The sequence below is a fragment of the Excalfactoria chinensis genome, chromosome 2 (assembly GCF_039878825.1).
Source record: "Excalfactoria chinensis isolate bCotChi1 chromosome 2, bCotChi1.hap2, whole genome shotgun sequence".
NCBI classification, from domain to species: domain Eukaryota; kingdom Metazoa; phylum Chordata; class Aves; order Galliformes; family Phasianidae; genus Excalfactoria; species Excalfactoria chinensis.
Window position 1 is genome coordinate 114,017,737 of NC_092826.1, and position 23,672 is coordinate 114,041,408.

The following is a 23,672-nucleotide window of genomic DNA, read 5'->3' on the forward strand; positions in this document are numbered from 1 at the left end:
GATAGGATATGAAGTTAAAGGCGTCTCCTCTCTGGTGACTGCCTTTCTGCACTTCTTTGTTCTTTGGTGGACTTTTGTAAAGATGGTGCTGTTTCTTTCACTGGTGGATATGCTACCTTGTGCTTACTGCAGCACAAATTAATGTATGCATGAGCTGGTTTTCCCCCTTCTTCCTAGCCTTGCATGAAGGCTGTACAGTTAAAGCCAAATTTGTCAAGAGCACGCTAGAAGGCCTTTGCCCAGGTTGGCCTGGGCTGTCAATGTCTGGTACTAGCTTCTCTTCTTTAACTCATCTCTTCCCCAGGCTTTATCAAAAGCTAGACAGCCTGACTGCTGATTCCTGAGCATTTGATCAAGTGTTGCTCAGGTGGATTTTGAAGGGTTTGGGGTAAATATTGATATTGACTTGGGCATATTTGGTAGATCTGGGACCTAGTTGTAACAGATGCCTTGATTGCATCAAAGAGAACGTGTTTGCACTGAAAAGACCTTACTTTGTGTAAACTGTCTAGAGCTCTTGTACAAAGCTTGCCTCACCCTTGTGGATTTTGGCTAATTCGTCAAAAATTACTCATAACTGCTTCTCCTGGAGCCATATACTCTGAACATAATCACTCGGACAAATACGTATCTTGTGTGTGTTTATAAGAACCGTTCTGTAATTCAGCACCAACTGCCTTCATTTCAGTCTACTCTAAAGCTTCCTCATACACTTCCAGGTTAGCCTAAAAGGCTCTGTAGTGTAAATTAAAACCCTACTTTTTTTAATACTAATTCCTTTCACTCTTTATAAGGTTTCACTCTTTATAAAGTTTTCATTCTATGTCATGTGCGGTGACTCATGGAAGCTGTACCCTGCATTCACATGTAGAAAGAGAATAACTACATATAAAAATTAAATTTGTACAGAATTTCAGTTTGTTACATTTCCAGTTCATTCACAAACACAAACATTAGCTCCATTTGGGAGTGGGGAGAATTGAGGCTTTGTCATTCCTTTTTTACTGTTGTGGATTAGTGTTTCTTTTAAATGAAAACAGCCCCTTTGGGTTGCTTGCCTGGTTAGCCATGGCAGGAAGACAAACGATTTTTACAGTATCAGACATGCGGTTTCCTGTCTGTGTTTAACTTTGAGCAGAACATCACAGCCAGCTGGTCCGTGGCTCCTCCAGACAACTAGATAATAGCCTGTAATAATTTTGCCTTTGGAATGACTGTCATCCAGATCTTTTGTGTACATTGTTCTTGCATTCTTTTGTCTCAATATTTCTTGTACATCCGAGCAAGAATTTTTGTACTATTTTGGTACATCTTATAGCTTTAAAGAGTGGACAAAAGCTACTCTAGGAAAACCTCGAAATACTTGACCTAAGCAGTGAATGCTTATTTCTTAGCAGAAACTGGAACAATAAAAAAGGATTTTACTCTTTCACCTGATAATCACAGTCTTTGCTTTCAAGCTATTCCTGTAAAAGGTCAGCACTGTAGCTCTTCTTCTTCCTGGATATACACTTAAGACAAACCAGATTTATTTTGTTCCTGGTGTTCATGAGGTAAGAAAGAAAATTGCTAGTAAGACAACGAGTTCTAGTTTCCACCAGAGGTTAGTCACTACATTCCTGCGATTCACCACTGAGCTGCTATTGCTTAAAGAATAGCTGATTTATGGCACTCTTGGCTTGTACCAGTCCTGATTGCAAAGGGTAAACCTTCTGACTCTGTTTTTAGACACAAACGTTTAAGGCTTTTGGGTAGTGGGAGGTATTGTGACTCACTGAAGTGTGGCTTTAGAAGTGTTTGAAGTGGTTAGATCTGAATCAAATGCCTGTCTTTTGTATGGACTTTTGTCTAAACTACCAATCTGCAAAATAAACAAGCCACAGTCAGACATGTGCCTTAACATGTAAGAGGGCTTCTGGCCCTGATGCTGATCGTTTCAGGCTATGAGCAGTTGGTGGAAAATATTATGTGCAAAATAATATTATGTGCAGAATAAATCCAAACAATATTCTGTGGTTCTAAGAGATGTAATGCTTGGGAAGCAGGTATCCACTGCACATCTGACTACCTGGTGTTTATTTTTTAATTCCTCTGTTTTGCCAAACAAAATTGTGGGTGTGTAGCAAACAACTTACACCCTTGTGGTGGAAAAATGTTTCTCACAGCAGAACTCCATGCCAGTCACTTTTAATTATTATTTATTCAAATGTCTAATGTCAGTGTTACCAGAAGGCAAAGCCAAGAAGCAAAAATGCTGGAAAAGATTAGCCAAAGAAGGGAAGTAAAGGCCCCTGCTGGCTAGGGAGAAGTTGACAAGTTGGCTAGGTGAAGACAGGGATCTTGTCATGCTCTCTTGGAAAAGATGAGCACAGGACTGGACTACAAGGGATTTTTTCCTCTCTGACGTTTGCTCTCTGACGTCTGGGTGTGTGTGGCAGATCTCCTGCATGAAAATGTTGTGTTGGCTTCTTACACTGGTCTGTCTCTAGCTGTTTGAATACTTTCAGGCATCCCTTGGTGTTTGGTTAGCTTTGTTCCTCAGCATTCCCTTCACCATACAGTCTTCAAGCCAGTGTGAGTATGGTAAATCCTTTTAAATTTTTCTTAATTAGCAGTTGCAAACTATTTGTCTGAAGTCAAGGCTACCCTAAGGAATAATACCCTAAGGAATAATACCCTAAGGAATAAGCCTCTTTGCAGCCTCGTGACTGATCTATTCCTAATGGGAACCAGGCACTCTCTCTGTAGCCAAGGAATTGAGATGCCTGTATGCTATGCAGTGCATGACCTGCCTGTGTCCATTGTAGCATCTTCCTATCATGCAGACTCATTCGTCTGCATGTAAAAGGTGACCCCAGCACTGGAGACTGCAGACAGAAGAATGAATCCTTTAAATCATAGGACTGTTTATACTGTTTCATTATATATGCTATTGGTTTTCCTAGGCATCGAGTTCAAACCCAAGCAAAAATGCAGAGATTTAGAAAGACACATCAGGTCTTTAGCCCATCTTTGTTTTAAAAATATTTCCATCTAATAATTTGTTCCATAATCATTTTTCATCCTTGCCTGTTTTGCTGTTCTCTACAGACATCCTTGCATTTTGCAGCCAACATTCCGGTATACTCTGCTAGTTCCTTAGGTACTGCCAAGCAAGGTCTTTAATTTGGGCATTCTCACTGCTCTCTGCCAGAATATGGAGTAAACTTTTAGCAGCAATGATGTATACAAGTTTTAAAGATTATCTGAATTATCCAAATAGTTGCACTGAAACAGCAAAACTTCAGTGGTAGAGATGACGTATGAGTCAACAAGAATTCATGACAATAAAGAAGCCTACTGGAGGGGTGTGGCAGAGGAGGGGAAGATGTGCTGATAACAATATTCATATTGAGCACATTTAACCTAAGTTGTTAATCAAAAATATAAGAGATAAAATTATTTGATTAATCAGCTGTGGTTGAGTCATTTGCCTGAACAAATTGTGGCATTTAGATAAGCAGTCTGTCAAGTGTTGCAGTTGCTTTCTGTGTATGGATGTTCTCCAGGAGACGTGATGTTTCTGCTACCAGAATGATTGCAAACATGCCTGTATAGTACTCGTCCAGCATCTCATTTGCAGGTGATGTTTGATGATGTTTTAGAATTTCTTTTACTTGATCTCTCTCACTTGCCTCTAACATGTTGCCCCTGTCTTTTCCTTTCTTTCTCTCCTTTTCTTCTCCCTACTAGACTCAGAGCTTTAGATTTTACTTGACCACGTAGGAGGATATCAGACTTAAGAGCATACTTAAGACCTGTGCACAAATATCAGGCCATAAATACTTATGTGATGAATTGTCCAGTTTTCAAGAAACAACAGAAAGGACATGGTTACAGCTGGACTGCTTGCAAGTGGATTTTAACAAAGGCTTTCATTAATCTATTTTTCTGTTATCCAACTAACATACTGAGAAGTAACTGTCTTCCAGCTGCCCCATAAAAGAGGTCAGTACCGTTGCATAATATTGCACAGAGCCCCTTGCTGCTCGTATATTGTCATTGTTCTCAGTGTTTCCTCTTAGGTATTTGCGGCCACAGAGTCCCACCCAAAGCTTGCAGCTGTATGCAACCAAAGGAGAGGCTGTCTATTGACTGAATGTGTGATTCTCTTAGTGGAATAGAAAGGAAATACAACAGAAAGAGGCAGAAGAAGCCAAAATGTTGTTTGGCTCTGTTTTATTTACATTGTTTGCTTCCTACAAAAATAGGCATGCAGAGCTCAGATACAGATTTGCATAACAACAAAATAAGCAGTGCTCCTCAAGCCTGGTTGGAATATTTGTTACAATTTGCATCACTTGAGAGCTTAATAAGTAAGTGTGGGAATGTGGCCAACCTGTTATCAGGTTGTCATGGAAGAGACTTTAATAATTACAGACAGAAACAAACTGTAACTAACGCTGGCAACATAATATTTTGGGAAAGGTTGGAGGGGTGAAAATCAGGCTGAGAATAAAAATAGTGGTTAATGTGTGGCATCTGTTGGAACATATTGAAACTGGAGAGATTGATTTGTTCCAGGAAACCACCAGCAAACAGCGGCAGACACGGAGTTGTGTAACTGAGGCAGTATCGCAGAAACACGATCACATCATGTAAAGTTAGAACGTGTCAGTTTTCATATTCCTGAGTAGGAAAGCTCAGCTACAAAAGTCAAACTGCATGACACATGTCATGTACACACAGTCAAGTGACCTGTTAGAACAGGAGAGATGAGAGAATGCATCCAGGAGTGGGTGCTGTGTCAGCGTACCAAGGAATTATACTTTTTTTAGACAGCATTGAGGGAATTAAACAGCAGCAAACTGTTTGTCCTGTGTTAGATCTTAAAAGCTTCTCAAACTTTCCTGAGTGCTGAATAGTAGACTTGGTAGTAAGTTGAAAAATTAAGTTTTGCTTACAATAGCTAAAATATCCATTTCATCACCACTGCCCAGTCTTTACATTCAGCGTAGCCATCCAGAGGTAACCTAAGTTCCCTGTGACATAACTAAGATGCAGCTGTTAGATGCATGTGCATGACTCTTCCAACATGTAACTAAATCATGTTAACTGGAAGTTATCCTCAGCCATGCTGTGCTGAGGGGGTTCAGGTTGTATATTAGGAAAAATTTCTTTCCAAAAAGAGTGATAAGGTATTTGGAAAAGGCTGCTATGGGAGGTGGTGGATTCACTGTCCCTGGAGGTGTTCAAGATGCGTGTGGATGTGGCACTGAGGGACATGGTTTGTGTGCATGCTGAGGATTGGTTGGCAGTTGGGCTAGATCATCTTAGAGGTTTATTCCAATTTTAATAATTCTATGATTCTATAAAGGGCTCTGAGGACTGGTCCCAGTTCAGCAGCCAAATGTTTACTGCTGCACTGGCATTCAGACTGGTGAGTAGCCAAAAGATCAAGGGAATGAATTCCCACACCTTTGAGCAAACATCCTTAGCCCCCAGATTTTACCTATGAGGATGCTTCAGAAGCTCAACTGTAGAAGTAGACTTTAGAGATATCTGTACCCTGTCACTTCCACTCTTGCTGAGCTTGTGCAGAAGGACAAATATACCAGCCAATTACCAGTGCTCATACCTCTCCAGAAGGCTGCTTCAGCAGATCCTGACAGTGGGCTTTCAGATACCCTGACAGTATCCTCTTTAGACTAAATATGAAAACAGACATCTCAAATGCAAACTACTTGCCTTTACAGTCTTGAATTACTTAGAACAGGGGAAAAAAAATCCTCTTAAATTCAGAAACTGGCTTTAGCTATTTAACTTTCAGGAAAGTCTACAAGAAATGCCAAGGTTTATTTTACTCTGTATTGCAGTACAGAATCTGCTTTGGTTTTAAAATGTAGTAATCTACTTCTTCTGCCATCAGGTGGCTCAGCATAGAGAGGGAGGGTGGGGCTGATTTCCTGCCCTACAAATCTGTGAAGTTTTAAAAAATTTCTTTATCTTCAGCAGGGATGGAAAATTAAAGTGTTTCCAGGAAACTGTCAAGATTTAAATAAATTAATTAATAAAATAAATAAATGCAGGTTAGTTTGAAGTGCAGCATTTGATTCTTATTATTTCTATATGTTTTGTGTTGGAATTATCCACTTTCTACTGAGGAAAATGCACCCTCTTCCCAATAATAATAATAATAAAGCAACATCCCATCTCCCCACTACACAAAGCTCATAAACAATGCTCATAAAATTAGCAGAAGTTCCTAAATACAGAAGTTGGATCAACTTTCAGACCACTTTCATTCACAAGACACGAGTTTCAGAGCAAAGTTCAGGACTGTCTTGTCTAATCGAGTTTCTGTTTTGATAACCAACATTTCCCAACTAAAAAAAGATTTGCTGAAGATTTCTGAGCCATTTTAATTCTGAAAAGACCTAAACCAGGGAGAAACATGAGACAATAAGCTATTGAATTTTATTATCACTTGAGGATTCCTCTGTAAAATAAGTTACCGTGAGAAGCTGCTCAGAGTCTGTGAAACTTTGTTTCACTGGAAATAAAAAGTTTTATGGAATTAGTTTTCATCCAGGGAATGGCACTAAAGAGATGGGCAGAGTTTTTTGTGTGCTTTATTGCCTAGAGTTTTGCCTAGAAGTCAGTAAGCACGTAAGATTCAAACTCACACTTTGGCTGATTCAGAATTATCAGAGATGGAAAGTTCCTCTCTGAATCAAATAGAGCAGAACTTGAACTTGGAACTCCCTAACCCAGACTGGTCCCCTCACTGATGGGGATTCAACACTCACATCTCTTGCCAAATTGCAGCATTTGAACAGAATTCTGTTTGTGCAAAACATTCAAAATGTGTTAGTTTTCATTCCAGTGTGGAATTGAAACCAAACTCTGAAACCTCAGAGTTGATGCAAAACGCAGTTGTCCTTCATTCAACTCAAAGGGCTGCTTTGTGTCTCAGGAGCTTGCAAAATAACTGGATCACAGGCCACCTTCTGGGCCCAGATTTTGTGACTGTGTTTCTGAAGGTTTGTGAAGCACTACACAAGCTTGCAATCCATCAGTATTGATGCATCTAGCCTCAGTGCTGCTGGTACGGAATATATTTTTGCCCTGCTGTGTGGCATTGACTAATGGATGAATAGGCAGCAACTTCAGAAACAGCACAACCAGCAACAGCTTTGAGGTAGTTATGTCAGTAACAGCTGTGTGCTTGTGCTGCCCAGTGCGTTTGAGCATGGGTCTCAGTTTTACTGACATTGTTTTATTTCTTGTTTCCAAAGTTCAGTGACACTGAGGTCAGTCATAGACATCAAGTCGAACCTTCAGGATTTACAGGCAACCAGTGTTGTGCCTTCAAGACTTGTGACAGAATGCAGTTTCCGTTCTCCTTGGCACCTGATTCCTATTCCCTAAAGGCTTAGATAGTGCTGAGGGTTGTGCAGATGGCTTGTGCTCAATTTAAACCGCATACAGGAAGCTTTCTTTTAGCTAGGCTTGTCTATTGTTATGCTATATTAATAGGTTCTTTTGAAGCTTGAGAAAGAACTGATCTGCCTGAATGATAGTTCTGGGTGGGGAAAGTTATTTACGAGCATGTTGGCAAAACCTGAAAGACCGTTTTATTTAACCATTTCCTTACCTGTTTGTTCAGACAGGTTTTGCTCAGAACAGTGCCCAGAAAGAGGGAGCTGCTCCCATTTTTGAAATTACGGGGCTTGAGTCATAGGTATTTATTTATAAGCAATGAACATGTTTATTCTTAGATTCCTGCAGTCAAGCCAGAAAATGTTGGCTAGCCACTATGCAAACATACAGATACACTCTTCATTTTGGTCCTGCCCTGACTTGGTATGCAAATTCAACTCAGAAGTACCCCAAACATAGCCTGTGCTGGAGGGGCTGATTTTGTTTTGCTCATATCAGAAGTCAGAATCAGAGGAGGTTCCAGAAGTGCCCTGCTTGGGCTGACCCTTAGCACCACCAACTATTCACTGTTGCTGTCACCTTTAATCCTGCTGACAGGCAGCTCGATCCCTTAGATCCCTCGATCTAAGCCCAGGGTTATGCATGGCCAGTCCTGGCACCCGACTCTGTTTGGTGGTCATTCTTGCTCTTCCCAAGCCTTGAGTGGGACTTCTCAGCTCTTAAGACACTAGATAATGAGCACAACACCTTTCTTGCACCCTAGGTGCAAGATGTGTAACCACGTGTTTTTTACCCCCTGCCTCTATTTCCTTCACAGGACGTTGCCAAAGTGGATGTGTCACTTTGCAGCAGTGGTGCAGGATGATACAGTGCTCAGGGGAAGTGCTCTGCTTCTGCTTTGATTATCTTTTTTTTGTTGTTGTTGTTGTTGTTTTTTTCATTCTTTTTCAAGTGACATTTGCTACATCAACAGTTTCTATCTTCTACCCAGAAATTCCCCTGCACCACTGGCAGAGCTTTTCCTTATGCAAAAAGAGGAAGAGCTAAAGAGTCTGAAGTCTGGTAGAGACATCTCAGCTGTAGATCAAGGCAATACAGCCTGCACTTAGACACTGTAGGAATAACCAGAGACCAGTGTACCCATAGCAGTAAAGGAACGGAGACTTGCATGAACTGACACTCAATTAGACCTGCACATGTACAACTACCTCAGTCTGCCTGATGTCTTATACGTCTCTTTTTTTCTCCCTTATTTAGAAAGATGTCTGTGTTTCATATATCTGAGCAGCTTACTGTGGCAAAGCAGAAGGCCCTAAAGTGTTCTAAAAAGGCATGTTTATCTTTGTAAAAAAGTAGGACACATGGTATAGATTGCAGATGGCATATAACTTAGTTACAATCCAAACTTTAAGCATTCTTTCCTGTGGCCAAGGGGAGAGAAAAACAACAATACACACAAACAAAGGCAGAACTCTAAATGTTCATCAAAAGTGCTTTATCTGATTTATAGAACTGTGGCTTTCTTGCAGCTGGAACTTGGAAGCAGAGCACAACTGTCAATCCTCTGCCAGAGTCCAGAGTTTCCCTAGGGCTTTTAAAAGTAGATTTCCTGAGAGTGAAGAACTCATGTGAGAATAAGCAATGTAAATCTTCTGCTTACCGACAGTGACATTGGACTTACTAAATATACTCCTTCAGTAAAGGTCATTAAAAAAAAACTCAATGACAGAAGGGTTGCCTGTAATCTGTGATTATTGTATGAGTATAGACTTGTTACTAATGTTCTGTTACCAGAGGAAATTGCTTGAGAATAAGGATTTGTGGTTTGAATAGGTGTGGAAGAAGGATTAGGTTTAAGAAGTAAGTTGATTTGCATGAACCAAATAAATTCAAGTCTATGTAGGTGAAGCATGGGTGCTGCTAATTAATGCCATTAACGTGTGCTAGCTGGGAATGTTGGTGCTAGAAATGTTGGTGCTTCTCTTCTTTGAAATCCTGTGAGAGATCCTAGGATTGAGTTACTTACTCTGCCACTGATTGATGAACCTTTCAAACAGAGGAAGCACATCCTGGTTTGAGATTCAGGCCTTCTTCCAAAAAAAGAACGTACTCTTCAGATGCCTTGTCACCTGCCTCTGAATAGCTGAAGGCTCCTGCTGCTTGCCAGCTGTGTTTCCAATGTAAAAGGGATTATAAATGAAACTGAAAGATCAGAGGTATCTCTTATTCTAATTGTAAACTCTTTATCCCCACCTTTCTCAGCACTGCTCACCTTCATTTTGAGAAACTTTTCTTATGCACTGCTTGGGGAGTCATAGACTTAAAGCTAAGATAGTGGCAATTTCCCCTCAAAACTTATTTGACTTTTCATTTGCTTATTGACTTATTTGGCTCTGTACAGAGAACCTGAGCCAGTGACATGGTCATAAGCATCTGCCAATGTTGTGCTGCCAGCACGTGATTAATTTTGGTTTCAGCATCAGTTGTTTTAGTCCATTCATGCTAGACTCTCAGGGTTTCTTTCAGTCAGTCCCCTCCACTGCAGAATGATAACGCAGCACATTTAATGCATTATAAGAAATGCAAGAAATAGGCTAACAAAGTACATTCTCATGAGTCCAGTCAAATCATGTTCAGATAAGTATCATCTCTCCTTTTCTGTGTTTTCAGAGCAAAACTCATTTCTTTAAATATGTTTATTTTCCCTAAGGCTTACCTCACTTTGAATTAGAAGAATCACTTCTAGGGTTGTAGAGGCATCTCTCACCACTAAAATATGTTCCTCACTGTTCCCAGGGTGTATCTCTATTCAAAAATATGTCCCTGTTGTTCTTCTATTCCCTATCCATATGTGATTCACCTAAGAATATGTTCATGTATAGGCTGCATAGCTAAGGTGCTTGGAATGGGCTGTCTGCTTTTTTTCCAACAGGGTGGCTGGTAAACAGCCAGCAAGTGACACACACAGGATGTTTTTGGTTACATAAATCCATACAAAAAGTGCATGATGAGTGACAGTTCTCAGATATGCCATACATGCCTAATTGTGCCTGCAGGATTCAAACACCTGTGCAAATGCAGGTGTTGGAATCTGTTGTAGCAATACTCTTTCTCATATATCAAAGTAAGAGAATGAGTTCTGTTTTTCAGATTTATGCGCAGGCGTGTATTTTGTGCTTGAATATTAGCAGGCAGTGTTTGTGTATGAACAGGCTTCCTGACATCTTTATATGGATCTTTCTGAAACATACTGGGTCTGGAGCGGCAATTGGAGAATTCAATATTCATATGCTATATTGTCTATTTACTTATCCATCCAGTTTTTTTCATAGAAAGATTAATGTTTTGTTATAATTACTGGTTAAAGGGGCAGATCCGTCAAGAATTTATCACTGAAGTAAGCGCAGGAGACTTTGTCTATTGTCTTCAGGAAAGGGAAGATTTTGTCCATAATGTACTAGAAGCCTGAGAGAAAAACAAACCTATTAAATCATGTTAGCTCCTTGCTCATTCTAGTCTGGCTCCCTGTAAAATAATCAGACAGGGAAGTCCTGGTAAGTGAAGGCCTATGTACAAAACAACATTCTGAGATAAGGGAGTAGTGATCATTTTTATTGCTTTGTGTTAATGGAGGAAATCATGTATGGCACGCTGGATAAATGTTATAGGTTACTGACAACTTCCTGTACACATAAAGCTATGCTCTCACTTAATTTATTCCTTCTGTTTTTTACAGTTGGTCCCCATAAGCCAGAGGAGAAAGATGAAATTTCCAAAGTCACAATCATAAGTCTTGTCCCTTTATTGGTGATTTCTGTTGCTGTAATTGTTATCTTTTATGCTTATCGTACTCATAAGAAGAGGAAGCTCAACAAGGCCTGGGAGAAGAACGTTAAGCCCAGGAAACATAAAGACTGCAGTGATGTTTGTGCCATTATGTTGGATGATGACCACTCAGACATCAGCTCCACCTGTGCCAACAACATCAACCACAACACAGAATTGCTGCCCATTGAGCTGGACGTTGTTGTGGGCAAAGGAAGGTTTGCTGAAGTGTATAAAGCCAAATTGAAGCAAAACACGTCTGAGCAGTATGAAACTGTTGCAGTAAAGATCTTCCCCTATGAAGAGTATGCCTCTTGGAAAACCGAGAAAGACATCTTTTCAGATGTAAATCTTAAGCATGAGAACATCCTCCAATTTTTGACTGCAGAGGAGCGTAAGACAGATCTTGGTAAACAGTATTGGTTGATCACTGCCTTCCATGCTAGAGGAAACTTGCAGGAATACCTCACACGGCACATTATCAGCTGGGAAGACCTCTGGAAACTGGGAGGATCCTTGGCCCGAGGGATTGCCCATCTGCACAGTGATCACACACCCTGTGGTCGCCCTAAAACCCCTATTGTGCACCGAGATCTAAAGAGTTCCAACATCCTGGTGAAAAATGATTTAACTTGCTGTCTCTGTGACTTTGGGTTATCCCTGAGGCTGGACCCTTCTCTCTCTGTGGATGACTTGGCCAACAGTGGTCAGGTAAGTTTAAAGTTTCAGGTGTGTGTTATATATTGAACTAGTCCATTTGTCAGTTCCTGGGGAGAAAAAAGAAGGGGGGAAAAAAAAATCAAAAACCTGTGCTGCAATTTTTACTTAAAATTATCAAAAACAAAGGGCTGTTTTTTGTTTTTGTCTTTTTAAATAAACAAATAGGTTTAAACCTCACATTAAAGCACTGGGGGAATTGTGAGTGTGACAATTTTGTTCTGATCAAAGAGCTGCCTACTCATATGACACTACCTTCCTTTCTATACCCTTACGGCGAAGCATGTAAAAGCTTGTTAGCTAGTATTTGTCACACTGCTGCAATGTACACACACAGGCTAAGGGTGTGCTTCATATTTTGAGGTTAAGCCACAGTTTTCAGTCCTGTTAGCACTAGATTTATGTGAGTAGAACGACTGTGTCAGTATATCCCAGCATATGTGAAGGCAGTCCTCTCTGTTTTCAGCACATGTAAGCAGACAACTGGAGAGATAAATAATCACATTAAAAGGCCAAAAATAAACCTATTTAAGATTATGGGACTTCCTCCACATGCAAGCAAGTGCAATAATGTCAGATGAAAATAACTGCCCTGCTGTTGCTTTTTGAACTAAGTAGTATGGATAATGCTCATCTATTTCACAGTCGTGCCATGAGGATATTTGTGAATGTTTTGAAGTTTTTCAAATATATCTAAATACTGTCTTTTCTGATGAAAACTCCTGTAGTGGAAGTTGAAACCTTTTCTTAAGTTATATTCCTAGTTATGTACCGAATATGATTATATGTGAGTATCTAAAGTGTGCCTGTTTACACTGACTTCTACTCAGTGTGGAACTGGTATTTTGATCTAGGGATATTCAGGGACAACTCATCAGACAGTAGTGTTCTGTTGAGTTTGTGAGAACTTTGCTGCTATTTATCAAATTAAGATCTTTATTTTCAGATGTTTGAAGTCTCATTAGTATGAGGGAACTGCCCTGATCTCATTTTGATAGGATTTCTTAACAAGAGATGGGAGTGAATTATAACCAAGGAAAGCATATTTAAAATTACGTAAACACCACTCGCCGTCAAATATCATTTCTGTTCAGCATACCAAACCTTTTTGGAGTCCAGTGAAGTCGTTCCATATTGACAGTTATAAGACTGGTTGGAATACAGTGAAAGTAGAATATTTGGCATATTTGGAATATTCTGTCTTCTTAGGGGGCATTACACTTTCTGTAGCACTTTTTTCCTATTTGTCCAGAGCATGGAATGATGAAGTATGCTTCCAGAAACATGCTGAATGCATGCTGTGCATTTACTATGTAGCTGCGTTCAGTTGCAGACCCAATAACTGAAATGTTCTTTTGTAGTCCTGCTCTGGACTGATAGCCATAGTACAGTCTACAAATAGCCCTTTTTAACCACAGATCCTACTGCATCACCCACTTCTCCTTTTTCTTTTCTTTTTTTCTGTGATTAAGCATCTGAATCTGTCCTTGCCTGATCTTATTATTTTTGGTCTTTTTCCAGGTGGAGAGAAAAGGAGAGCAATTTTTTTATACTTTTTTTTTTTTTTTTTTTTTTTTTTTTTTTAAATCAACTGCCCAGTGATCCAGCAGTAATTCCTTACATCTATTCTTGTGATAAGAACAGATACTTAAACTTTGCCATCAGTAATGTAAGGTTGTAATCTAGACCTCAGCAAAGCTGCTAAAGTCTTCGATGAAAATTACTGAATATGCATAAACTTTATGGAAACAGCTTTTCAAACAAAAAGGGTCCAGTTTTTGGTTTCACTTCAAATGTGAGCTTATGCATTCAGTACTTCTTCATCAGCTTTCTTGTGCCAAACCTGCATTTACCACTTTCATTTTAAGACCACTTTGAAAAGAAACAGTTCTCTCTAATAATATGCAGTGCAGAAGAATAAAGTGCATTTCTTGCTCATCTGAAACACTCTTGGTCAATGGCAACTGCTCCAGGCCCAGAGGACAGAGTTTATCTCAGTGAACAGCCAAAGAGTGAAAAAGCTTGTCAGCGTTAAAAATATTTAAAGATCTACAAAGGGCCGCTGTTCTTGTTTGTTTGTTTCTTTGCTTTTAACATTTTTTCTTTACCAAGGGAGGTGCAAGTCAAGTTGGTGACAAGACAATGCCAGATTCTTTTGGCAGCAGAAAGCATAACCTGTGCCAAGTATGGCTTGCATTTTTGGATACATGTCAAATGGCACCATTTCTATGAAAGCTGAAGTCAAATCACAGCAGAATCCAAAACATGAATTACAATTGCAGCTCATGAGCTTTCCTCTATTTCCTCTCCTGCAGGTTGGCACAGCGAGGTACATGGCCCCCGAGGTTCTGGAGTCCAGGATGAACCTTGAGAACATGGAGTCCTTTAAACAAACAGATGTGTACTCTATGGCTTTGGTCCTCTGGGAAATGACATCTCGCTGTAATGGTGTCGGAGGTAAACACCGTCGGTTTTCTTATCTCTAAAAGTATGTTTGGATAGAAGTGCTCTTGTGGTTGTCTTTGTTGTTCTAGTGTGCCTGACTGCTGTAAGCCAGCAGGCCTTCAGAAATATAAGATGCACGTGTGTATGAGCAGGCTTCAAGGGCAAGTTCCTGAAAGCATGAGGAAATTGCTCCTCCGTTGCTGTAAAGATAAATTTGCAGTTAGGTAAGCCACTTCTGAAGGTTATTAATGCCTCTTTTTCTTTAAACTGCACCATCTTGAGTAGCCGTGGACTGACTCACTCTGCCTGTCCTCTTCCAAAATAATTGTTAGTATAAGAATATTTGAAACACTAGGACCTGATGATCTTAGAGGTCCTTTTCAAACTAAATGATTCATGAAATATTTAGATCAAGAAGTGATAACTGTCCCACGTTTATCTTCATGGAATGTTAACTCTGAAACCTAATGAAGGCCAGTTAAGTGTCACATTTACTGTCACTTCAGTAAGAGCCCTCATAGGTGTACAAAAATCTTTCTTCTTTTGTGAAATCAGTAACTGCCGGTCATCCTTTTGTTGGGATGTTGCAAGGGGTCATCCACATGAGAAACCAAGGGATGTTTGTTGTATAAAGTGCAGTAACGAAAATAGGTGTAACTGAGTATCAAAATAGCTCGAAGGAGAGCTACTTTGTTTTCTCATATTCAGACTTTGTTCATTGAAACAAAATCTCCATTTCTACTTTGCCTAAAGCTGACCCAAAATTCCCAGTATGCTGTGCTAGTATGTTCTTGAAATCTGAAAAGTTGCTGTTGAGATTCTGCATTATGTATTGCCATGTTTGAAGATTTTCACTTTAACTTCAGGGACTAAAATGAGACTAAGTTACATATAATATTTTTCAGTCTGCTTGTATTGTCTAGCAATGATTTTAACAAAAGTCTGGGACTCTCACAGGCAGTCTAAGAAGCAGGCTGTTGCATATAACGCTGATGTTGATATTACGGTCGATATGTGACTCTATTATTGGTTACCTCTATACCAAAACCACATAGGTTCTCTTTTTCATTGGACTTGGCACAGTTGAGTCTTAAAGGGCTGAAACAGAGACAAGACAATTTGTAGAGCACTACAGTATGGGGAATGTAGTGTACAGGAGAAAACCAGTGTCCTATTGGAAGGTGAATATAGCTGTTTCTTGTTTCTCTGCTAACATCCGTGGGATACCACAAAGCTGTATCCATAGAGGTCTCTGAGAACAGTCTGCGCCATAGCAGTTTGGCATCATTGATGTTTGTGTGCAGGAGGGAGAAATGCCTGCATCTCAGTCTCTTTCTCTGTCTGACCAGTATTTGATCTTTGTGGGTGGGCTGCACTGTGGGCAAACAGTTTTGCCCCTGTTTGCACCCTGCCAGGAAAGCAGGGTGTGCAAACAGCTAGTGCTAGCAGAAACACATGAAACATTTTTTCTAGTCAAATGTTTGAGGGGAAAAACACATGGTGCTCCAAAAACTAAAAGTTTTTGAAGTCTAGCATATTCCAAGGCAAACCTATCCACATTTAACAATTGTGGTCATGTATGTTTCTGAATGCATTGGCAAAACCTCAGCCTTTCATTAGCACTTTGTAAGAGCAGCTGAGAAGATTTAAAACCTGAGAAAAAGGATCTTTGCCCTGTCTCTTGAGCTCTCTCTGTTTCTTGCATTTAGGAGCTCACCTTATTAATATAAGTATGAGCTGTTCACTGTCGAGTCTTTTATCTTTGCTGGTGCCTGAGTCTGTTGTTCATATTTGCTGAGTAGAGTAAAATGGAGTTTGTGGCAAGAGCAAACCTTATTGCTGCTGTTCTCAGAAGGCAACTGCCTAAAAGAGGATATAAAGGGAGTTTCATAAGGAAGGGAAATCACCAGTGTGTTTAGCCAGAAGAGACTGACCTCTTATAACCTTGAGAAGAGCTGAAATCATTTTAGGAAAAGGAGATGTTTCTCTGGCCCATCATCCCCTTTGCTTTCAAGCTGGACCTTAGCCCATGCCTTCAATTTTCCCTATTCATTCCACTCCTCAGTCATCCTCATCTCCAGAAACACATTTCTTGAGTTTTGTTTCCATACTTCTGTCATTTTTCCAGGTGGTTGAACTCCCCAGTGAAGCTGCAAGAGTATTTGGGCAGATCTGTGGTGGGTAGTACCTGGGTTTAGTGTCTTCAACCAGAGCAGCTAAATATAACTCCTAGGATGCAGCTCCCTTATCTTGTCAGTGGTACTGAGCTACAGCAGCATTGCACAGTTTCTCTCATTTCCTTCTTTGATCTGCTCTCGGTTCGTGCAGTCTGACTCTCTTTGCAACCAGCTGGTGAAGTGCCCTTACAGTGATTCATGTCTGCAACTCCCTCTCTGCTTTCTCTCCCCATCTGTCACTGGTGAGACTCCCCTCCTTGCACCCTTCAGAGGAGCTGCCTCCACTCACGCAAACCCCTCCATTTCCTGACCTGGTAGGCGCTGAGAGAAATGACTTTACATGTAAACCAGGGCAGACTGACCTAATTGCAGCCTTTCCAAAGGAGCCTGAAAGATGTAGGTGCTGTCTCCCCAGTGCAAGCCTGTCTGCAGTGTGGGCTCCCTTACACTAGAGAAGGACTGGGGAAGTTCGAAGAGCAGCCTGATGCTGCAGGGGGAAATCATGGGAGAGGAGGGGCTAATTGCCTTGCTAAAGGTAGGATGAGTTATTTCTTATACATAGGGTGCTCTCAGGATTTGTCTGTTGGTGTGCAGGTGTTTGGTGAGTGTGGGAGTTGATGGAGGTAGGTCCTTTCACTGCAGCAGCTTTGTTGAGCACAGTCTCAGCAGAGTGCCAGGCCTTTTCAGTCAGCAGACATTTAAACAAAAATACCCAGCAGCATAATCCATACCGTGAAGCTGCCATAGTAAATATGCAGGTGGGGATCAGCTTTCTAGAAGGGCCGTGCTGTTCGTTGTTACTTTGTTGTGCTAAATATGGAGAAGCAGAAATGGGGCACAGGGGAGAGGGAGACAGAGGCAAATATCGAGTTTGACTGGTTTTTCACCGGAGTATAATTTAAGAGGCATATTTAGAAACTCAGCAATACTACTTTGGGGAGAACTTCAGCTGCTCCACGCTGCCGTTAACTCGGTATTTCATTCAGCACAACAGCTGTGCACCAGATGCTGCACGTTGCGAGAAATACAATTTTCATCTCAACCTCTTGCTTTCAGAGCGACACAGCTTTGGCGACTGAGGCAAGTGTAATTTCTACGACAGCCTCCTAGAAAGAAAAGGAAACCATCTGCTTCGTATTGGAGCTGCTGCAGGCAGGGGACTACTGAGGGCAGTAAGGGCGAAGGAGAGGAACAGAGCCTCAGGGTGCATGGGGCTGGTGAAGAAGGAGAGAAACCCCTCAGAAAATGGCAACGTTGCTCATACGGTGTCACAGAGCCTGGAGGGGTGGCTGGCTTTGGTATAGCAGCAGAGCTGCGTCTGAAATAGCAGCCTCATTTTACCAGAGCTCTGTTTAATGTGAATAAAAGAGCTGGTTAATCTTACGCTTGCTTGGAAAGAGTCAACCAAGAGGCGCAGTTTGGCAACTAAGCATTTGTGCATCTTGTGCTTCAGGGAAAGTGTGGCACCCATCACACTGAGTGTACAGAGGTGACAGTTTCTGGTGGCAGGGAACATTTTGATAGCCTGTGCGGTGGGGCTGTGCCTGTGTGTTAGGTCTGTCCTTGTGCATCAGTCCTGAAGCCTCTGCAGCAGCAGGGGCCTGGTTTAAGCCTCTTCTTTATGAAGAGGAACCCAAGTGAGGCGTGTCTGCATGGCACCAGTAGCATGTGGTGGCATGCATCCCACATCTGGTACGCCCACAAAGGGCAGTGTCACCACTGTTGTGGAACAGTAGCCTGGATCCCAGAAATTCTCTGTGTGTCACCACAGTACTAAGTGCTGTCCTTCAGCAAGCCCAGGTAGCAGTAGGTAAGATCTCCCCGCAGGGCACTTGTTGTATTCCTCTACTTTCCCGCTTCAAGATCCAGCATACAATGACTAAGCAGCCTGTAATCATACTCTGATGGCAAAGTTTGTACACTCCTAACCTCTGAAAAGGTGACTGTATCTTTGATCATCAGATGTGAAATCACTTAAAGCATGTCTGTGCAAGGAAAACGGCACTGTGAGTTCACTCATCCCAGGGCATCCTCACACGTCCCAGCTAGTATTCATATTCTGAAGGAGTGGATCTGGGAAACCTAGGGAAAATGTGAAGTAAGCATCTGACAACTCCTTAAACTTGAACTTGAAATGGCTTTGAGCCTCTGCATAGTCCCTTTGTGCAACAGCTACGTAGAACCACCACCCAGATTCTTCTAGCATGAGGATAGACAATCTGCACATGCAGATGTGTGTGTGTTCATGTAAGCTATCACATTAACTAACTGCATCATCAACTGATTTATTCCCTCTGTGGCTTTTCCCTCCTATGCTCTAAATTAAGGGGTTTTTCAAAAGGATCAGAAGTTCCAAAACATAAGGTCACTGCTATGGATTGTGCTCCACAGCTGATTTTTGCTAGCTGTCTTCCTCCTTACTCCTGCTTTAATTTTTCAAATAAACCTTCATCTTCCAGCGGGAGAAGATGTCCCACAAAAAAAACAGAAAAAGACATATCACATGGGGAAGTGCTGATTGGGTTTGCAGGTGTGCAGTTCTGACTTAAAGGAAGAAAATCTCACTACAGACAGCTTACAGCACAGGATCACGTGCGAGAGGTATATTTTTCATGAGGAGTTCACTGCCAAATGTTCTATAGCATTCATCAGGCACAAATAGATTTTCAGTAATGTCTCCAGGGCTAAAAATCCAGTCCCAGTCTTTTTGAGAGTTATGGCAATGCCAGTGTCAAAGGGAAGCAGAGGTGTACTGATTATTAGTGCAAGGTAGCTCACAACCATAAAGATTAAATGCTAGAGGTTAAAGTTGAAGAAACTTGTCCATTATTGAATGGTAAAAGTGCTGTGGTTCAGAATACTTGAGATATTTATGGTACTTCACCCAGTTGTCATTTTTAGTGTCTAACTGGTCTGAAAACAATCAGAAGAAACATTTAAGTCATGAAAAATAGATTCAGCATCTGTATACAGCTGTGCACAAGTATCTAGCAACAGGCATCTTAACCTGCCTCAAATTGACACCTATTACATCTGCTGAAGCATGCCAACATGATCCATGAATAACCCCAGCTATTACTCCAGAATGTGTCTGACACCTGAGATTCCACAGCATATGGATGATTTACTGCAGGAGGATTCAGTGGGCTTTTCTTTTTGAAGGAGAGAGAAGCAAGATAATAAATAGCAAGAAGATGCTGCATGCTTTTGCAGTGTGAGGAAAAGCATGATTGTGTCATTACAGAAAATTAGCATTTGGCCTCAATTTCTCCTTCTTAACAAAAATGCAAATCTGACAAAAAATAGCAGCATAGAAGGAATTTCTTGAATAGGAGAAATGCGTTAGAAACCTGTCAGTTCCCCAGGAAGGCTTTCCCTTTCACCAAGTAGAGGCAATCCCAAGCACAAATACAATCTGGGCAGAGAATGGCTTGAGAACAGCTCTAAGGAAAAGGATTTGGGAGTGTCAGTTGATGGAAGACCCAGCATGAGCTAGCAGTGTGCATTTGCAAGCCAGAAGGCCAAACATATCCTGTGTTGCATCAAGAGAAGTGTGACCAGCAGGTTGAGGGTGGTGATTCTGCCCCTCTCTTCTGCTCTCATGAGACCCCAGCTGAAGCATCCAGTTCTGGGGACCCCAACACAAGAAGGACATGGAGATGTTGGAGTGGATACAGAGGAGGGCCACAAAGATGATCACAGGGCTGGGGCACCTCTTTTGTGAGGACGGGCTGAGAGAGTTGGGGCACTTAAGTCTGGGTGTACCTGCTTATAGTAGGGGTGTTGGAACTAGATGATCTCAAGGGTCCCTTCCAACCTAAGCCATTCCATGATTGTATGATTCCATGATTCTTTGATTATATGATTCTACAAAGTGAACAGTCTTTTAAACCTCAGTGGCCTTCAGATTAAGTTCAGTGAGAGGGAACAGGCAGCACTGAACCAGCTTTCCTTGATTTGTCACTCACGTTCCTTTGAGGCAAACACAGTAGGGCAAAACTAGAGCCTGGCTTGCAGGGACTCATTGAAATAAAAATTATATACGTGCTCAAGATGGCCTGTTCACATAAGAAGTAACTTACATAGTGCTCAGAACATTCACAACATCTGTTAGTGTCATACCACACAAGTGCCACTGCTCCACGTCTCCCATGCTCTTGTCTCACCTGTGCTCTTCTGCAGCCTTTAATGGATTGGTCCCAACATCTCTTAGAGGCTGGAATCATCTTCTGTGCTAGTGCTGCATATTGCAAGGAGCTTCCTGAGACTATAGTGGGTGTCCAGGACTGCTGTTACATACAAACCATACCTGCTGGAGATGTATAGGAAGTGCCCAGATAGATCATGCTATTTAGTTTCCTCAGCAATCTCTACCATCTTGGTTAGCTTTGAAAGCAAAGGTATCAGCTTTGTAATCATTGTGCTTCTACTGTGCTTCCATTGTGCTTCCAGAGTGGACCTGCAAGATGACAACTTCCCACTTAACTTCTAAAGTTAAAGCTTTGTAAATTTAGTTTGTCCGAGTTATCTCTAACTGAGATAATGTGGGTGAAACTGATATGAAGAAAGCAAAGTGGACTTTGGCCTTAAAGAAAGTATTCTACTTATGAGAAGATAGGACTTGTGTTTCAGAACTATAGTCAGTCAGAACAAAATTGTGTGCAGAATGACCAGCGCCAAATGGTTGACAAAAAAAGGAGGAAGACATCTGTGGGGTAATCTGCCACAATGCATGCACAATTCTTGGATTGCTAAACTCTGGACACTTTAATGCATGAAGTTTAGTATCCCTTCCAAAATATTTGTTACTGTGTCTTGGGCCATTCTTTTAGTTGTCTCTCTTTTTCTGTAGCCTGGTGTAGTCTTCACCTTGTGGCCATCACCTGGTAATGAGATCTACAGCCTGTCTCTGAAATTCTGGAGAGAAGTCCACCTTTTACTTTTGTTTTCATCATGAGACAAGACAATCAGAATGATCTGATCTATGTTATCTTCATCATTAATTTCCTTGATATTGTATTTTGTACCAAAGTAAGCAAGCCAAATGTTACCAGTTCTTCCCTTAACAGGACGTTTCTTTCTGGGCCTTTAATCATTGTTATCACCCTTCTCAGAGGTTCTTTTTACTATAAAATGCCCCTCGAGAGAAGTGAACAGTACTGGACACTGTATTTGAACTTTGGTTGCAACATTATACAACAGTACTGTGTCTCCCATCTCGTTCATCTCTCTTCACACATCTTCGAGACACTCACATTCTTCAACCTGCCTAGTAGATTACACGTCAGTTTTTCTTGCCCTCAATTAATTCCTAGAAATAAATAAAAGGCAGCAGAACAGGCCAACTTCATAAATCTTTATCTAATACTAGCAAGCCATTAGACCAGTGAGCAAATACTCCATCTGTTCCCAAAGAAACCACAGCATTTTGTACATTGTGTCAGCATCTACTGTAATATTTCTGCTCTTGGAGATTTCTTGAGTTTTCTCCAAAGATCCCGTATGTCTGCTTCTTCCTTTCTCTCCCCAAAGAAAAGCAAAGAAAATACGCAGCATGCACAGAAAACCTAGAATGGCAGCAGCCCCTACAGGAAACTGTCCCCCCTTCATTATTTGTTGAAACTGACCTATTTTAGGAAATAGGTCTAAAATAAGAGCAGACTACTAATGGCTCAGTAATAAGCAAGGACAGTATGGAAGCTTCCAGCACTGTTTCTTGTTGTACCTTTGTCTTTTTCAAGCAACTGTTTCCTCCTGGCAATCTGGCATGTTAATATCTATGACCTAGATTTCAGTTTATTTTTCACCTGGTAAGTATGTAGAGACTCCAGGGAACCTAAGGGGGACCAGCATAACCATTTCTTGCAGATGTGGCTCAAACAAAATTCACCTTGAAGTCCTTGTGTGCTTTGCCTCAGCGGAGACTGTACGGCTCACAAATGTTACTCTGATGCTCTGACTGCTGCTAATATGATTATGTGCTAAAGAGTTTAATTGGAAATTGTCTAGCTGGCTAGGAAGGAAAAAGGGACGGAGGGGGTGTGTGGGAGAAACACATTTGAAACATATTTGAAAATGCCAACTGGCTTTGCTTTGTTTAGAACTGGTCAGGCAGAACGGTGGCACTGTGCAGCTAATCAGTGGCTCCTACTCCTCCAGAGAACAGCCAGCTCCCTTCACACTTGGCACACATGCAGCCCAGCTGAATACCCTTGTGTTTGCTTCTTCTCTTGGCAGAAGTGAAAGAGTATGAGCCCCCATTCGGCTCTAAAGTGCGAGAACATCCCTGCGTGGAAAGCATGAAGGACAATGTCCTGAGAGACAGAGGGCGACCCGAGATCCCCAGCTCCTGGCTTAACCATCAGGTAAGAGCACTACAAAGCCCATCTAGGTGCTGCCCAAAGCCTGAGCCTTAATTCTGTGTCCTGCTCAGCAGGAGGGGTCTCTTTGCACTCATTCCTCTATCACATACTGACTCTGGTGCTGCCCATAGTTCAGACACCACAGTGCTCTGCATCATGCCTGCTCCCAAATCCCTGAGATTTCTGCTGCCCACCAGTGTAATTTGAAAGTGACCAAATTAAAACAAAAAATAATAGAAACCTGAGACCCCACAGTCATCCAGACAGCCACAGAATAATTAGGGCCTTAAAGTACACTGTGTGCAGGCTCTGAAAGGTCAAAGAGAGCAGCTTTACACACGGGTTCCATCAGCAGAGAAAACAAATCTCAGCACTTTTTATCAGAGAGAAAAGTAATAATGGCATCCCAGTTGTTGGCAGGTTTACGAAAATAGGAAGTGAGTCATCAGCAAGTCTGTTTGTTTTTATTCGGGGCAGTGTAGTGGCTGTCATTGGCATGTTGGGAAGCTCTCTGTCAGCTTTCTCTGTTCTTACACATCATGGTAGCACTTCCTAGGTGATAGTTGCAGCCCAACTTCTCAGTAGCTGAAGCTGAATGGAAAAGAGCCAAAGGCATGCATTCCTTAACTTTTGCTCTGAGCGGTTTTATCAGAAGAGATAAAACGAGAACCCTATCAGAGAAGTGAGGCTTGGTTATTCCACTTATCAGTGAAATATGTGAAGT

The 23,672-nt window shown here is 41.4% G+C and overlaps 1 protein-coding gene across 1 annotated transcript in view; it reads left to right on the forward strand.

The window, feature by feature from the left end:
• Positions 1-23,672, forward strand: part of TGFBR2 (transforming growth factor beta receptor 2) — a 60,692-nt gene that overhangs the window by 32,264 nt on the left and 4,756 nt on the right. The window contains exons 6-8 of the mRNA XM_072330220.1: positions 11,159-11,958; positions 14,280-14,421; positions 22,824-22,951. Of these exons, the coding sequence (XP_072186321.1) occupies positions 11,159-11,958; positions 14,280-14,421; positions 22,824-22,951 (1,070 nt within the window). The remainder of the gene's footprint in view (positions 1-11,158; positions 11,959-14,279; positions 14,422-22,823; positions 22,952-23,672) is intronic.